Here is an 18,573-nt window from a genome sequence, read left to right on the forward strand (position 1 = left end):
AGTTCTCGTTCCTGGAGAGAGGTCGATGAGGGAAGAGCATCTGCCAGGCTTGATGAACGACGTGGTTGTGTGATACGAACTCAAGGGACAGAGGGATGCCAGCATATCCATATTTTATGCTTTTACAGCTCTGGGCTACCCCAGCAGCTCTGACACAAGGACAACCACCTTGTTAAATGTTTAAGAAGGCTTTCAGTGATACGGTCTACTGTTGGTAAAGCAAGGTAACGAGATTTGGGATGTAATCTTAAAGATGATAAGCAGGTGGGAAAAAGATACCAAATGGTCTGGTATGCATTTAGTCGAAAGGGCTGGACCTTTTGAGAGCTTCTAACATTACCGCAGGTCTTAATTCCAGGTGATTCCAGGTGTTTCCAGCAGTGTGGCTTCGGTACCTGCTCAAGTTTGACACGGACAACTAATGATAGGGGCTGTTGTGTTTGATGATTGTGGTTGCATACAGTGATGGTCAAAAGTAATGAGACAAAAGTGAAAAATCAATGTTTTGATTTTTTACGAAATAACAATCAATATAATGAAAATTATTTAATATTTTTACAGAATTATTCAATATTTAGAATGAGGCCCTTTATTCTTCAAAACCTGTTAGATCCCGCTCGACACTGGATCCAGTCAAAAAGACGTCTGGAGTACTCTGGCGTCACCCACTCATTCAAAGGAGGAATGTACAGAAGACATTTTCTTGACTGCTCCTGCCTCCTTTACCATTGTCCCACAGTTTTTTATTGGGTTTGTGTCTAGAGATAACCCATGTTGTGGCTCCAGAAGCTGAATACTATTGTCATATATCCAGATTTTCACCAGTTTTCAGTTCATTAGCACAACTTTTAGACATGATAGGCTTAAACTAATTTAGGGAATCACTTGGTTTGTGCAGAGGAGAGAACTAGAGTACATGGCATATGCTGTCTTAACACTTTTGGCCACAAGTGGATATACCATATAATCACACATTATATGGCAGTTCTTTTAATTGAATTAATACGATTGGTGTTCCAGGAGTCCACTGAGATATTTTAGTTACTGGCACCATGCAACACTCAAATTTCGGTGATCAGGCCAGTGATTATTTTATCATATGAAAATTTGATGATCAGGTCAGCAGTCCTGTTTAATGCAGGTAAACAGAACTGGGCTGAGTACACAACTTTGAGGGGTGCCCGTGTTTTTGATAAAGATGCTGGAATAAATTTGAAAACAGTCTTGGGTCTCCCTGTGAGGCTGTTGATTATCTATTTGCATAGCATGGGATTGAGGTCAATCTTGTGAAGCTTTTCCATGAGTTTTAGGGAATGATTGTATTAAACGCAAAGCTATAATCTAAAATTGATTAGTCTGGCATGATTGCCCGTTTTCTAGATGGCTACAGATTGTGTGGCTAGTAAAATTGCATCAGCTGTAGATGTATTAGTCTGACAGGTAAATTGCAATGAGTCTAATGTTGCTAGGATGATGCTTAGTATGTAATTTTTGACCCGTCTTTCTCTTGAGTACCACTGTGAGAGCCACTGGTATGTAATCACTTGCACAGGATAGTGTTCATTTCTAGGCAACCAGGAATGATTGTGGTGGTTTTAAAGCAGAGTAAAACTGTGTCCAGGGTGGGGAAAAGGTTGAAGATGTCAGTAATAACATCCATCAGCTTTAAAGCACACAATCAAAGGACATGTCTGGAGATGGTAAGGTCCTGTGGGGGTCATTACAATTACCTGGTCCTGTTTGCGCAGTGCCTCTGTTTTTTGCTCTCTGTGTTCTGAGCTTTAAATTGTGTATAGATGATGTTTACTCACCTGCAAGAAATATACAGTACCCCACTGTTTCAATTAATTTGTGTAAAAAATATACAAGCTGCTTAAACCTATTAGCACAATCTCTATCTACAGTAGATGTACAGATGTGATAATTTGCAGCCGATCTTACTAGGTTTTAGTGGTGGTTCAAGTGTATATGGCACCCTGGCGAACTCCACTTTAGCTCTCAGAATCATAAAGTGATGACCTACTGTAGCTGCATATGTTTGTCATTTTCTCAATTGACTCCTCCAAATGTGCATAGACAAAAATGTGTCTATGTTAATGAGCTACTGCTGAGCTATGCTTCTTCAGAGAACAGCAGAGCTTAGTAACAAGACCGGGGTGGAGTTCTTCATAAATGAGGTCACATTAGGGGAAAAGAAAATTGACATGTTTTAATCCCTGGCCAAGACGAAAATAGAAAAAGGACAAAAAGCACTCAGCACTTTATCCTGGGTTGCAAGAGGGTGAACGCCTATCTCAAACCTGTGCTGCTCGTAAGGTTGGACCTTACTGCAGCTTTTGATACTATTGACGACTCTGGAAGTTGGCCTTAAAGGTCTCGTACTGCAATGATTTATATTTAACAAATGGATTGGTGATCTCTCTTCCTCCCCAGCCCTTTTGACCTCTGGCATTCCACAGGGTTCTATTTTGGGCTCTGTTCTATTTTCCTTGTACTTGCTGCCATTAGGGTTAATTATTTCAAAGCACAATGTTTCATTTCATCAGTATGCAGATGATTTACAAATCTATCTGCCAGTTTTGCCAATTTTTTTCAATGCATTAAAATCGATCCACTAAGTGTACAACAAAATGTATTCTGTTTGGCACCTCTGATTTTCTTGGTTTTGTTACTGCTCGTCTTGATTCCCTCACACCACACATCGCACCAATCCTGTATTCCCTCCACTGGCTTCCGGTACAGTTCCGGATTCAGTTTAACGTTTTGATGTTTGTTTTTAGTGCAATTAATGGTGTAGCACCTTTACTAGTGTGAGACAGTGAGCTTTTATTTAAAAAAAAAGTAGAGTTTTACATTCTGCTGACCATAACCTACTGGCGGTTTCTCGGTCAAGGTACAAACAGTGGGGTGGTTGCTCTTTTGCAGTGGCTGATCCAAAATTCTGGAACACCACTCTACCTGAGCTAAGTTGTATTACTGACCTGCCTTTGTTTAAAGCAAAACTTAAGACTAACGTATTTAGGATGGCTTTTGATATTTTATAACATCATATGTCTTTCATAATTTTATTATTTTGTTTTATTTCGTTTGTACTTTAATTGCTATATTATAATTTTTTTTTATGCAAAACTTAAGATGCACCTATTTAGAATTGCTTTTAATATTTTTTGTTTCCTGTGTTTTTATAATTTTATGTGTTTTTTTTTCATACTGTGAAGCACATTGGTTCGACTTAGATTGCTGTAAGGTGCTATACAAATAAATGCTGATTGAAATGATTGAAGAGACCTAGGACCCTGGACGGGGTGCCAATCCATCGCAGGACACAGGCACATGCATACACACTCAGACGCTCATTCACAAACTACTGGCAATTTGGGAACGCCAATTAGCCTAATCTGTGTGTCTTTAAACTTTGGGAGGAAACCGGAGTACCCAGAGGAAACCCATTTACATTTAGTCATTTGGCAGACGCTCTTATTCAGAGCGACTTACATTTTTATCTCATTACACATCTGAGCAGTTGAAGGTTAAGGGCCTTGCTCAAGGGCCCAACAGTGGCAACTTGGTGGTTGTGGGGTTTGAACCTGGGATCTTCCGAACCGTAGTCCAATGCCTTAACCACTGAGCTACCCCTACCCAGTAGGAAGACTAGCAGTGAGGTACAATACATGGTAGTTTACTGCCTGGTAACTTTCGGGACAGTTTATATTTGTGAATTGAAACATCATGATTTGATAATAAATGAGATTTTGCATTTTTTCTCTAAAACAGAATGTAAGTTGCAACAATGTTTCAGCAGTTAATAACTGTTTGAGCAGCTCCTCCAGTCAGACATTTAACACTTGACCAGTTCTTGGAGCTGTAGTCATCGGAGTGTGTGTTAATCTGTATTAGTGGTCTGGTGTGACTTCCGTTTTTTTTTTTCTTCCTCTTTCTTTCTCTGTCTCAGTCCTTTCTCAATTATCTTTCCCATCCTTCAAAATGCATTACCCACAATGGACCTTCATTACCGGGTCCTGGGTAATAACTCTTCTGGAATTCAGTTTGTCTTTGCCACCTTTGGGAAAATCAGCTGTATTGTTTAAGAGGCCTGCGAGTGCTGCGTAAGCTTATTAGGACTTCCAGGAATCGATGTCATAAAAGAAGAATAGTAGAGAAAGCTTAGAGATATAGTCAGCGATCTTGGTAGAAGATAGCTGCAGCGGGCTGTTATCTCACTTGACATCCAAAACAAATGTGGCCCTTTTTTTTCGCGATCATTTTAAAAACATTTCCGCAATAAAAAACACATGCACAATGTTCGGGCTAGAATGCCTGAATAGTAGTGCGCATTGGGGGGCGTGTTTCGAAATGAAAAGCAAAATGATTGAGAGGCAAATAAAGACGCCTCCTCGGAGATGTCAGCTGTGTTAACAACAAAATCATAGCAGGCAAAGAGTCGAGGGGAAAAAAAACTTCACACACAACAACTCAAGACTGTGTTAGTATGTGACATGGCTCCATGCAATCAGCATGAATGATGAAGGTGGTTCAACTGATTGTTAACTGCTTTCTGACGATTTCCTGGATTAACATAAGATGATCTGAGCTTAATCTTACTTCATTGCACAATATAACCTACAGTGTACAGTTTATATACTGTATGCAAATTATTTATCATGGTATACAATATCATCCTTGCTGCATACATCTAAAATGATTGCACTTGAACTTATTGTATATACTGTAACTCCTTCTCTGTATACTGTTTACATATGCAAACTCTTAAGCATGGTATCCAAAACCTTTTTTATTGCACCCAACTATAATCATTCGCTCATTTGCACTCATTGTATTTACTTCTCTCACTGTATACTGTTTATATATGCAAATAATTTGTCACTGCCGAAAATGCACTTCTGGTTAGATGCTAGCTGTATTTCATTGCCTTGTACAGTACCATACATGTGCGGTGACAATAAAGTTGAATCAAATCGAATCTGAATACTGTACACAAGCTTATGTTACACAGTTTGAACAAAACTAAATACATACTGTAACAAGTGCATGTTTGATCCAAACTTTTTCATATTAAAAAGACACACTTATCCAGCACGACTTACAAAAGTGCTTTAAAGTTATCAAATAGATATACATCATTAGATATATCCTTACACTGGGTTACTAGATTACTAACTAGAAGTACCATCAGTCACACACTGGCTTGGCTTATCTCTCTGACGAACTAGGGAAAGAAAGCAAGGAAATGAGGACAGAAGAAATCCAAGAACAAACAGGCTCAGTGTCTGAGACCATTTTGCTCACACAAGTGACACAAGCTTTACGTCATCCACCAAAATAAAAAGAGGGACTCGGTGCAAGAAGCATCATTGTATCATTAATCCAAACCTTACCTGCGATCCACTGAAGTCCAATCCAGATCGAATTCTCCCAACTTGCATTCAGTGTTCCTGGGATTGGCTCCAGACCTACAGTACCACAACCCTGACCAGAAGTGCTGACAGGAAATGAATGAGTAAAACCACAAGCACTTTTGTGAACTGAACACAGAATTTCTTTCCCTTTGGCCCAGATAGCCAGAATACACCGTCCTTCTGCAGCACTCCAGCTCTGGCCTCTGGGACTCATTTTCCCATCTGTTGTTTAGTCAGCTCTCATTTCAGTCAAAAAACAGCCTGTAACCTAATAAACAACATGTTTGATTCACTTTTTGCAGTTGGGTGGAATCAGGGGTCATGTTTTTTTTTGTTTTTTTTGTTTTTTTTAAGCGGAGATGCTGCTGGGGCCTGCTCCATGCTCCAGTCAGGTGTGTTGGATAAATGTTTAGATCGTTTATGCAGCCTCATCATTTAAAAAAAAAAAAATTATCATTTGTAAATACTCACATCTTTTTGTGGATGTGGGGAAAATAGGGTGGCAATATTTTTGGTCATTGAAACGAATGCAGAGAAAACTGAATTCCTTATAAATATTTTGGCACATAACTCTGCCTTAGAATTAAATATTACCTACGCTAAATATATAATACTGAATATTAAAAATTGTTTGTTTTAAGTATTGCAAGTGGACTCTTTTGAACAGTTTAAGCGGGATAGTCATTGTGTACCTGTTTCTGCAACTATGTAAGTATTCTCTTTGTCCTTCTGTTTGTCGTCTCTGTACATAGTGCTTGCTATGCCACGGAGTCTCATGTCCAGCGAGGAGGAGATGGCTCAGAGTTTCTCCGACTCAAGCAGCTCGGAGTCGGACAGCTTAAGAGACGAGCGGCCATGTGTGGAACGGCCGAGTAGCAGCCGCAGCGACTCGATACTCATTTGTGTGGTTATCCCTGATCTGCAGCAGTCTGTAAGTGTGCGCACACACACACACACTCACACACACTCACACACACTAGTTCAATGACAGACACTAAAGTTGCACCTTCTTTGTGACCAGCATGCAAAAAGGCATCACCCTCCTCACTGCAAGAGACAGCCACAGAGGCCATACATCATTTATCATGACTGTCAAACACTGAGGCCACACCTCCTTAACTGCAACTGATGGACATGGAGGCCACACCTCCTTCATTGTGACTAACAGGCACTGAGGCACCAATTTTACACATAAAATTTTTTTTCAAATAAGTGAAATGTTTATATTTAAGATTTAGTTTCTTCTTGAATTGTTGTAATTTTGTAATACATATTTGATATTTTGTCCTCATTAAAACATTTAAACATTGCATAAACACACACACACACACACACAGACATATGAATGAGCCATTGCTAATGTCAGCCTCAGGCTTCAGGGCCATGTGCTTTAACCTGCGTTATATCATTATCGCAAATTGCCTCCTGATTCTTACTGTATCAGCTTCCCGCTGAGGGCACCGAGCAAGAACGACAGCTTTGGGCCACTGGGAAAAAAAAATAACTAGATGTACACTAACTCATTCTTAAAAGCACAGCAGGGGTCCATAAGTCTATAAAAACAGCTATTAAGCCATTCCATTTGTGGAAGAAGTATCGTACTCATTTCTACCTGAAAGTCTTACTTCTCCATTTATCATCATAAAGCAGAGACCACTGTAGGTGCATTTTACAAAGTTGTGCTGTTAAAAGTTAAAGCAACTTGAAAGAAATGTAGTTTTTATTTTCAGTTCGGATTCAGCAAAAGCCGTGGGAGAATATTCCTGATTTTGCACACGGACCATAATATTTGTCACGTGGAATGCGAGTACAATGGAAGTAATCGGGGCCAAATTCTCTTGTCAAAAGCTCTTCCGGGCCTCATTCAAAGATTGCTGCTTATAGGAAGCGTCAGGGCTTGCAGGCTTGTGCTACGAAGTGTTTAAGCATGCTAAAACAGAGTACAGTAAATCTACCAGTAAATCTACCTGTACCATAAGTACCAGGATGGTATCGCTGGTATGGGAACTTTACATTTATACATGCGAAAATCAGTATAATCCACAAGTTAATGAACAGAAGGATTAATGAACACTTTTTCTGATTTGGAGTTCTCCCTGAAGGGATGTGTGGAAGCTATTAGGGATCTCCACAGACTTTTTTTATCTGTTATTTTTATTATCTGTGGACTTAACTTACTAAATAATTGGCTTTTCTGTGCTTTTACCTAACACAAGCGTATTTCAGCTTAGCTCTTTCATAGCACTTTGTTGCTGCTCTGTAACCAATGACATTATTGCATGTCAGAGACATGGCAAGCCATGATTTTGAACCCCTGCTGATCTATAGCAAATTTTGTTAAAGTAGAATCTGAGCTTTACAGTTAACTTCCAAACGGCTTCCTAAAAAAAAAAAAAAAAAAAAAAAACTGTCATTCTTAAGAACTGGGACAACACATCTCCAACTCATAATACTGTGTTTTTCTGTAAAAGTCAGAAATAATTCATATTATGATCATGATTAATTTTATGAGCTGAATGAACTCAGGATAACAAATTAGTTTTTTAAATCCTACTTTATTTTATTTATTAAAGTGTCCACGCTGGACCTGAAAATATCCTTGTCCAGAACAAGGTTTACATTTTCAAATAGCTAAAAAAATAAAAAAAAACGTATATAATTTTATTTTTTATATATATTTTAAAGAGTTAATATTGATACTGCTGTGGTCACAACCATAACATGTAAACACCATCAGTATCAAATACTATTAAACTTGGGGTAATGTTTAGCAAAATGTATCAAGCACATTGAATATATATCTAGGAAAGTAAAAATAAACTGGCTCTCACAAACATTTCAGAAGTTATGTAGCATAACGTGGAATTTTGTCAAGATGGTGGTAACTTACAGTATTTTGTGACAGTGTTGACAAATACATCCAAAGTTTCACTACTTAAAATAATTTTTACATTTCCTTCAGCAAAACATTAGTTTTTGTTAATTGAACTCCAAAAAACACCCCCAGAGCATGATGCTTCCAGCCCCATGCTTCACTGTAGGTATGGTATTATTGGGATGATACTCATCATTCTTCTTCCTCCAAACACAGCGAATAGAGTTTAGACCAAAAAGTTCTACTTTGTTCTCATCTGACCACAGGCCTTTCTCCCATGACTCCAGATGGTCCCTGGCAAACTTCAGACAGGTCTGGACATGGGCTGACTTAAGCAGGGGAAACTTCCGTGCAATGCAAGATTTTAAACCATGACGTCTTAGTGTATTACTGATAGTAGCCTTGAAAACGGCATTGACCAGCTCCTCCCGTGTAGTTCTGGGCTGATTTTTCACCATTCTTAGCATCATTGATACCCCATGTATCTACTTAGACTTTGGCTGATTGTGTTTTTCACACAGGTGTTTTTATGACAGCTAACGACCTCAAACAGGTGCTACTAATTAGACAGAATACTTTTCTTTGTCTATTAGAAAAGTAAATAAATACAGAATACTGTACCTCATAGTAGATCTTCACAACAGAACACTATTTGCTCTCAACATTCATTCATTCATAAGAACGATCATATCTAAAGAATTGACTCTTTAAGTAATTAACACACTAGTACTAAAGATGAACTTATAAGTGATTTTGAAGCTTTTCTTTGCTGTAAATGTGTAATCCTCTTTAATCAAATTTTGAAAAGCAAGACCATCGATCTATCTTGTAGGATGCAAACTACTGTAGCACTCTAGTTTAAGTACACATTGTTCACACAGTTTATATAATTTCTGCTTGATGACATCAGAACAAGGTGTTGTTTCGATCCTTTTACTGTCACACTGCAGCATGCAAAATGAAATCCAGTCTTAAGAGCAGCTTGTTTGCTTTTTAGTCTTAGTCAAATTATGCAGCGCGGTGCTGTGTCATTTACAAATATAGGTGGGAGAGTAGATTTGCATAGAAAAGCTGCACTTTTTTTTATCAGCACTACATGTTTACACTCAAATATCCACCATTACATAAAATGCTGGAATCTAGATTTATTGTAGAACCCTCTAATAAAATGATATGCATCGTTTCTTCTGTAAGAGTGGTGGCGTGATGATTATATAATCTCCCAAAAGAATAACAAGATAACTTACAACAAGGCAGTAAATTAAAAGCTCATCTATCCAAGCTTTGGAAATCTAAACGGTGGAAAAAAATTAAAAAACAAAACAAAGCAAACACCAGCAAACCAGGCCAAATATTGACATCACGGACTGGGAAGTTTTCCGGACTGCCGCTAACAACAACATCAACTTAACGTTGCGGACTTCATTCACAAATGCATCAATGACGTTGTACCACAGGTCAATGTACGGATTTACCCCAACCAGAAGCCATGGGTTAACAAAGAGCTCCGCGCAGCGCTCAGAGCGCGGACTGCAGCTTTTAAATCCGGAGACCCAAGTACAAATCATCCCGGTATGCACTCAGAAAAGCAATAAAAACTGCCAAGGGACAGTACAGAGAAAAGGTGGAATCCTGCTATAGCAACTTTAACATCAGGAATATGTGGAGTGGACTGAAGACCATCACAGACTACAAGGGAAAGAGCTGCAAGGTGGGGGAAGTAACTGCTTCTCTATCTGATGAGCTGAACACCTTCTATGCACGCTTTGATAACCACCTATCTCAGGAGCTTTCACTGGAAGAGGACAGCTGGCCTCTTCAGATATCTCAGGCAGATGTGTGTAAATACTTCAGGAAAGTAAACACACGGAACCTGGACCAGGAGCTTTTCGTGTCTTCAAAGCATGCGCCCGCAAGCTAGCGGATGTCTTCACAGACATTTTTAACCTTTTCCTGCACCAGTCTGCTGTCCCAACATGTTTTAAGAGGACCACCATCATCCTTGTCCCTAAGAAAATGAATGTGAGCTGCCTAAATGACTATAGCCCAGAAGCACTCACCTCCATTGCCATGAAGTGCTTTGAGCGCATAGTCAAAGCTAACATCACATCCTTACTCTATGCTTCACTTGATCCGCTCCAGTTTGCCTACAGGCCTAATAGATCCACTGATGATGCAATAGCAATTGCACTTTACACTGCCCTCTCCCACCAGAGGAACACATACATGCGGATGCTGTTCATTGATTATAGCTCCACTTTTAACACCATCATACCACCCAGACTGGTCATGAAACTCCGCGACCTGAGCATCAGTTCCTCCCTGTGCAGCTGGATCCTAGACTTCCTGACAGACAGACCTCAGGTGGTTCAGATCGGCAACATCATCTCATCCTTACAAACACTTAGCACCGGTGTCCCTCAGGGATGTGTGCTCAGCCCCCTACTGTACACTCATCATTGATGAGTCTTCGCTGTGCTCTTGGGGTCATTTTGTCTGGCCCCACTTTTTGGTAGAGTAGCCACAGTCCCAAAGTGTGTGTGTGTGTGTGTGTTTTTTTTTTTTTTAAAGTGTGCCCCAAAATTATTTCCTGTAGACCGGTGAATTTAAAGTTCTTGAAATCACTTTGTAACCCTTTCCAACTTTATGTAAATTAACAATTCTTTATCATAAATCCTCTGAAAGCTCTTTCAGCAAGGCATTGCTTACATAAGTGTATTCTTATTGTGCGGATCAAACTTAAACCTCAATTCAATTCAATTCAATTTTATTTGTATAGCGCTTTTAACGATTTACATCATCACAAAGCAGCTTTACACAATCAAAAGAATTAGGTTTGTATGAAATGTGAATGTGTATGAATCAAAATTATATGATTGTCCCTGATGAGCAAGCCTAGGACGACGGCAACAGTGGCAAGGAAAAACTCCCTGAGATGGTAATAGGAAGAAACCTTGACAGGAACCAGACTCAACAGGAAACCCATCCTCATCTGGGTGAAAACAGATAGCAGGGATTGATGTGCATAATAATATGCGAGACTGGAAGTTCAGTATAGGAGGAGATGTGTAAGATTAAAGTCCAGTTTGTTCCTGGAGGCTCAGGTGGACTGTGAGAAATTCCAGTCCTGAACTATTGAGCGACTGAAGTTACAGGTACTCAGAGAACAGCTGTCTGCATCAGTCGAGGACAGGACCACCTTCATGGAAGAGTGGAACCAACCCCAGTCACCACACGCATTCCAGGCAGACCACACAGGGCATCTATGTGATGAGATCTCTAACCAGAAGCAGGACTCCAGGATGAGTTAGAAAGATCTGCTCCTTTACCTACGGCAAATCTATTTATAAAAATGCTTGGCTAAATAAATAGGTTTTTAGTCTAGACTTAAGCACTGAGACTGTGTCTGAGTCCAGAACACTATTTGGAAGACTATTCCATAACTTTAGGGTTTTGTAAGAAAAAGCTCTGCCCCCTGCTGTAGTTTTCATAATACGCGGTACTGACAAGCAGCCTGCATCCTTTGATCGAAGTAGGCGTGGCGGATTGTAAGACACTAGCAGTTCACTCAGATACTGCGGCGCAAGACCATTTAATGCTTTATACGTCAAGAGTAGTATTTTAAAACCGATGCGAAATTTCACAGGAAGCCAATGCAATGTGGATAAGATTAGGGTAATGTGCTCATATCTTCTGGTTCGAGTGAGGACTCTTGCTGCTGCATTCTGGACTAATTGAAGCTTGTTTAAGCACCTTGTTGAACAACCAGACAGTAAGGCGTTACAATAATCCAACCTAGACGTGATAAAAGCATGAACTAGTTTTTCTGCATCATTTGGTGACAATATATTTCTTATCTTGGCAATATTTCCGAGGTGAAAGAATGCTATCCTGGTAATATTATCTACATGTGCTTCAAATGAAAGGCTTGAATCTATAATCACACCGAGGTCTTTTACTGTTGCACTTGATGGAACAGAAAGGCCATTTAAAATCACAGTGTGATCAGAAAGCTTACTTCTAGCTGCTTGTGGTCCTATGACTAGAACTTCTGTCTTATCAGGATTAAGCAGAAGAAAATTAATTAACATCCAATCTCTTATGTCCTGCACACATTGCTCAACTTTAGTAAGCTGGTTTTCCTCATCTGGTTTTGCTGAAACGTAAACTTGTGTGTCATCAGCATAACAATGAAAACTAATACCATGTTTACGAATTATGTTGCCTAGAGGAAGCATGTAAAGGGAAAAAAGCAGTGGGCCTAAAACAGAACCCTGTAGAACACCAAACTCAACTTAAGAACACGAGGAATGTTCACCATCTAAATCTACAAACTGATAACGATCAGTCAAATAGGATCTGAGCCATAAGAGGGCCGTTCCCTTAAGTAAACCATTTTATATTTGTCAACACCCTTGACTTAGATAAAGATCAGATCAAATTCTATGACAAATTAATGCAGAAAATCATGAAATTCTAAAATTCCATTCCATTTTTCTGGCCACTGTACATTTGCAATGTTACTGCCATTAAGTACACAGTTCATGTGCCTGTACTTTACTTGAGTAGTTTTGTTAGAGGATACTTTTTACTTTTACTTCAGTACAACCGACAATAAATATCTGTACTTTCTACTTCACTACATAACTTTATGGCACTGCAGTACATAACCACATGTATTATTTAAACTGGTAATATCACCACAGTTGACTATAGCTGCAGGATTCTGCCCTCCTCCGTGAAACGTGTAATCATGTAGCAGGTGTTTGAAATCAGAAGTGGTAACAGTTGCAGACAGTGATGAGACATAGAGAGACTCTTACAACTCAGTAGTTTTTTGATACTTAGTAAATTTAAAGGTAAGTTTTTTTTTTTTGGTTTTTCATTTCACTTAAGTAGAAATGTACTTCTATGTCTACTTTTACTTCAGCAATATGTCTGTGATGATCATCGAGGTGAGGTTATCTGGAAGTTGAGTCATGTCAAATGGACTTCTTCTTAGTTCAGTAGAAACGTTTCACTACCTAACCTTAGTAGCTTCTTCAGTCTAAGCTGGAAAGTTCTACGTATTTATGTTCTCCAAGGTCAAAGGTTTCTCCCCTATTTAAATTGCTTGTTACGTGAACAATGAGGAAGGTGAGAATAGGAGGAAGGGTCATTAGAGAGTAGAGGTAAGAGGGCTGTTAGAAAGGCCATAGAGAGAGATTAGAGGGAGTCATTAAGATTTAAAGACCAGAAAGAGTAAGGGGTGTCCTTAAGTGTGGCTTTTTGTGGACTTGTGAATAGGGTCTTAATCTTCCTTGGGATAGATGAAAGGGCAACAATAAAAACTGAAGAAACCATTACTCTACCTAGGGAGTTTCTATTTAACACAAGTAATGAAAATGTGTGTTTCGCCTCGCACCTCCAGGGGTTGGGGTTTGAATCTTATCTTTGACCTGTCCATATGGAGTTTGCGTGCTCGCCTTGTTCTTGGTGGGTTTTCCTCTGGCTACTTCAGTAAGCATGTAGTAGTAAAAACCCAGCATATGTTCCATATCAATATTTTTTTAAACTAGTATAGCAACAGTGCTCTCAAGCCTTTAACTAATTGAATAATGGTGTTATTGTGTCTTTACCTGCTGAAAATATAAATGAATGAGTTTCATGTGAAAAGCACCACAAGATTCACAATTATCAAAACAGGTTAGCATACTTACAGTAAGATAATCCTAAAGAAGCATACAGTATCACCACATAACATCTCTTTACAACAATGCAGAAGTGTAAGCACACTATAAAACAATTCCGTTTCAGCAAACAACTGCATCAACTGCTTCATTAAAAATGTATGTTGTTTTATATGTTAAGCATTTGATGAATATACAGCACATACACACCCAAGTGTGTAATATTAAACCGAGAGCTTATCATACCATGAACTGATACAGAGAGCTATTTTGAGAAGGTTACTACACAGTTTATTTTATTTTTTTATTTTTTTTACATAGAGCTATTGGATTTGGTAAGGGATAGACCCGAGGTGAATTCTGAATCCTGAAGCTCTACTCAGCCCAAAAAAATAAATATTTATTGATGCAAATCCTGAAATAAAGCTGCAGTCCCTGAAGCCTGTCTGCACAGCCAGAAGACTCGGTCATAATTGCAGCGCCATTAATGTCTATTTGCTCACTGTATATTCTGCAGTGGTGTTGAATAATATATCAGAAAACGTCTTTTCTCACAGTTCATCATCATTTCCCTGTGCATATACAGAATGTGCTTCTTTAAAGTTGTGTTGTCTTGCTCATTAACCGGTTTCGACCGGTTATATATCGATTTGCTGTAATCTTTTATTGTTCCACGGGTAATACTCTGTATTATTAGACAACCTCCAGAAAACACTGCTTATTTAGGAAGCAAGTTTGTTGGTCTCACTACAAACTTTTTTTTTTTTTTTTAGCTGGAGGCAGTAAACACAACATACTGTTCCATAATATAAAGTGTAATCAATTACACTCCCATATGGAGCTGCCTTGCTGGGAGTCATTTCCTTTATATCAATAAAGACTTTGTATATATAGCTTTTATATGTTTTTCTTCCCTACAGTTGTGTGTTTTGAAAAAAGTAAAATTCTTATCTATATAAATATAAGAAAGGTTTTGTCTGACTCATTCGTTCAATGATATCGTTACGTTTCATGCATTGGTGGCCTGAAACCAGTCTCAGAAAAATGTCTGTCTATCTGTATGTCTGTCCAGAAAGATTATGTTACAGCATCATGCAAAACTGTACAACTTAGCATAAACAAGGTGTAAGATACTCAACGTTTTATTAATAAGTTAGACATAGAGTTCTGCTGTACATAAAGACAGACAGACATGTACAGTACGTGGGCTTCAACCTATAATAATAATAATATCACTGGTTACATTAAAGCTGATCAGCTTGTTTTTAGCTTTAACATTTTAATCATTTCTACAAACTCTTTTCTCATTAACGACGGGTTTAGAATAAAATGCTCATACTCACTATATGTTTTAATAGATCTTCCCACACACATAATTTCTAATCTTTTCTTTGACCAGATACCAAAAAAAAATAAATAAATTAAGAAGACAAAGTGTGGTCTGCCTAAAAATGTCTTTTTGTAATTATTATGGTTCATACAAAAGATCGACCTAGTTTATTCACATTGGAACGCTACCGACTGGAAAAATCTAGCCGGCCATTGTTGTCTCCCTAATCCATGTGTACAGCCACTTTAGCCTCACTGAACCTTTTGTGTGTTGATATTGTTTTGGCAGAGATCCATGAGGTTCAAGGCTGACTGTACGGTCTGGGCAGCCAAACAGCAGATCCTCTGCACACTGACACAGAGTCTGAGAGACGTGTTGAATTATGGCCTCTTCCAGCCGGCTGTGGATGGGAGAGAAAGCACCTTCCTGGAGGAGGAGAAGCTCCTGAGAGATCACGCGTTCCCAGCTAGCAAGGATGTGCCTACCCTCGAGGTACCGATGCTTCACTTCATAAACAAAAAAAGAAAAAGTCCAGACTCATTAGGAAATTTGAAGTTACATGCTAATAAAGCAATGCTTTTAGTTGTTATGGTTACTTAGGTTTTAGTTACTTCGTACAAATTGCATAAACAGTCTCTTTATTAAAGATATGTATTTTTCTTTGGGTTTTTAAATACTTAGCTTGTAATGTGTCTGCACTTGTAATCTAATTCCTAAAACCTAGCCCATTACCCCATCCCTGATATCTATAATCACTCTGTATTCTAACCCCTAACCCCCAACCCTGCGTAACTTGCACTTCCAAGCTAAACACAACATCTTAAATAAAAATTCAGTTTAAACCTTAAACTTTAATCACTCACTCACTCACTCACTCACTCACTCACTCAATCACTCACTCACTTATCATCTATACCGCTTTATCCTGTATTCAGGGTCACGGGGGGCATGGAGCCTATCCCAGGAGGCTTAGGGTACGAGGCAGGGTACACCCTGGACAGGGTGCCAATCCATCACAGGACACAAACATAAGGACACTCACACTAAACTCTACTCCTAAATTCTAAAAAAAAAAAAAAATCCCACTTTACTAAAAGGTCTCATTTTAAACCTATAAACCTACAAATTAAATTGGCGACAATATCGCCACTGTAACAACCACTTGTTTATTGTTTTCATCCTTATCATTCATTTCCCTATTTCTGGTTGTTGTTTTTTTTCTACATCATTTCTACATGCCTTATGTGACCTTTATCACAATTTTTTGGAAATACTCAAACAAGGATTGTTTGCCCAATCATCTTTTTACTCTAAAGATCTTGGGATCTTAATGAAATCCATTAAGATCTGACACAATCAAATAAACTTATTTTGGTTAATGGTGCATTCATATATGTGCTGTTTCTGCTGTTGCTAAAAGCATCACTGATCTTTTCTTATTAAATTAATTCCCTTTTTGGTGTTTACGTACCAAGTTGATGGAATCTGTCCTCTATCTTGTTTGTCCTTCATGCCTGTTGGGAGTCATTAAAAAAAGCACATGAGCCTGTAATTACAGTATTGACTTGAATGTTGTAAGGTGTAACACTTTCATTGCAGATGCAGCTACAGTAACACGCAGCAGGATATGCAATTCTTTTTGTCCAGGCTGTGGGAGTTAATGCATTAATGGATATGTCTTGCTGTTCATTCCCTGCTTTTGTTTTTCTCAGTTTCGCTACAAGAGCCGAGTGTACCAGCATGCCAACGTCAATGAAAAGCAGATTGAAAAGCTTCATACACAGGTGAGATTTCGTTATACGTGGATCATGTTACCCCGACGCAAATTCAATATCTTCAGTTTGGACAATGTTGATGTTTTTTTTTCCCCCCTAATAAGCAGAAAGCTGATTCTACATGTTTAGGTCTAAAATACACATTGAGTCCTTGCATGTTTTGCAGTGATTAGATCAAAACTATGCAACATCTTTTGTCTTATTATGCAAAGTTGTCTTGAACAGCATAATGCATCGAGTTATGAAATGCATCCGTCAGTTAACGGGGTGGTGTCGGCATTAAATTGTGCTATCATCAGCACTAAAACGAATCCTGCATATTTTGATTAAAATAAATATGTTTAATCGCATGCGGAGTCAGTTGTATTGGAACAGGAATCAAGAAGAAGAAAAAAAACTCTTCATGAGAAACCAAGTATAAAGGAATATCTAATTTCAATTCTAGTATTCATACATAATGTATCAAGCTCCTGTACTGTATTTACATACGCTTTGATTCCCAGCTCCTTCCAGAGGCGGTCACCGGTGCGAATCCTCCTTTTTATGCCTCCAGTTGATGTGAGGGTTTAATTGCGAGGGTCTTTCATTGCAGTTGGACTGAGCTTTGTTTTCTTGTGGTCATGCTTTATTGCTTGGCCTGTTCGATCTCATTCTGCCTCTGTTAGCAGGCATTTTAGCTCATCTAGCTTTGTGCTTTTGGACTCCCTTAATAAGGTGGTGGGTGTCTGCTCCGGAAGACACTAGCCTTTAAAGTGGACCTATTATGCAAATTTTACTTTGAGATTGGTCTCAAGGATAAATAAAAAAAAACATGAGAGAAAACAAACAACAACATTCCATTCCTTTTTTTCTTTTTGTATTGTCTATAGTTTAAACAAGCCAATTAGATCCCCCCCTATTGTGACCTCATATAAGAAGATCCCCCTCCTCTGCCTTCTTGCTCAGCTCTGTTGTTCTCGTCAGTGGTGTGGCTCAGCAGCAGCTCATTAATTCATCACACTGAAACTGTGCATTTGGAAGAAATGTGAAACACAGATGTGAGGTATAAAAACCACAGTACATTATATAAGGTAAATTTCTCACACACATTAACACACACAATTTGGTGGCGCTCTGAGACCTCTGTAATTAGAAATAGAAAAATATGAGACCTTTAAGGAAAAACTATAAACCAAGTCTATGATGGTTAAAAAACTTGATAATGTGAAGCTATAATACTATGCAAAAGCCTTAGGAACTCTTTAATTTTTTTACTTTAAAAATATTTACAGGCCAAAAAATATATATATACTTTTCAGAGAATGTCAGATTATTATTATTATTATTATTATTATTATAATTATTATTATTATTTTGCATGCATGCATGAAAAAGGGAGCAGATGCAACAAACTGGCTGGTTCTGCATGATGTTTAATAAACCTAAGTAGATCATTTCTTTATAAAACTGCACTAATTGTACCTGAGACTATAGTTTAATAATATATAATACATAATAAAATATATAA

At 38.4% G+C, this 18,573-nt stretch overlaps 1 protein-coding gene across 1 annotated transcript in view; it reads left to right on the plus strand.

Annotated features, from left to right (window-relative positions):
• Positions 1-18,573, plus strand: part of LOC128531579 (SH3 and multiple ankyrin repeat domains protein 2-like) — a 51,147-nt gene that overhangs the window by 18,533 nt on the left and 14,041 nt on the right. Inside the window, exons 2-4 of the mRNA XM_053505531.1 lie at positions 6,170-6,348; positions 15,580-15,783; positions 17,004-17,075. Of these exons, the coding sequence (XP_053361506.1) occupies positions 6,178-6,348; positions 15,580-15,783; positions 17,004-17,075 (447 nt within the window). The 5' untranslated portion in view covers positions 6,170-6,177. The remainder of the gene's footprint in view (positions 1-6,169; positions 6,349-15,579; positions 15,784-17,003; positions 17,076-18,573) is intronic.

The sequence above is a fragment of the Clarias gariepinus genome, chromosome 10, assembly GCF_024256425.1.
Source record: "Clarias gariepinus isolate MV-2021 ecotype Netherlands chromosome 10, CGAR_prim_01v2, whole genome shotgun sequence".
Taxonomy (NCBI): domain Eukaryota; kingdom Metazoa; phylum Chordata; class Actinopteri; order Siluriformes; family Clariidae; genus Clarias; species Clarias gariepinus.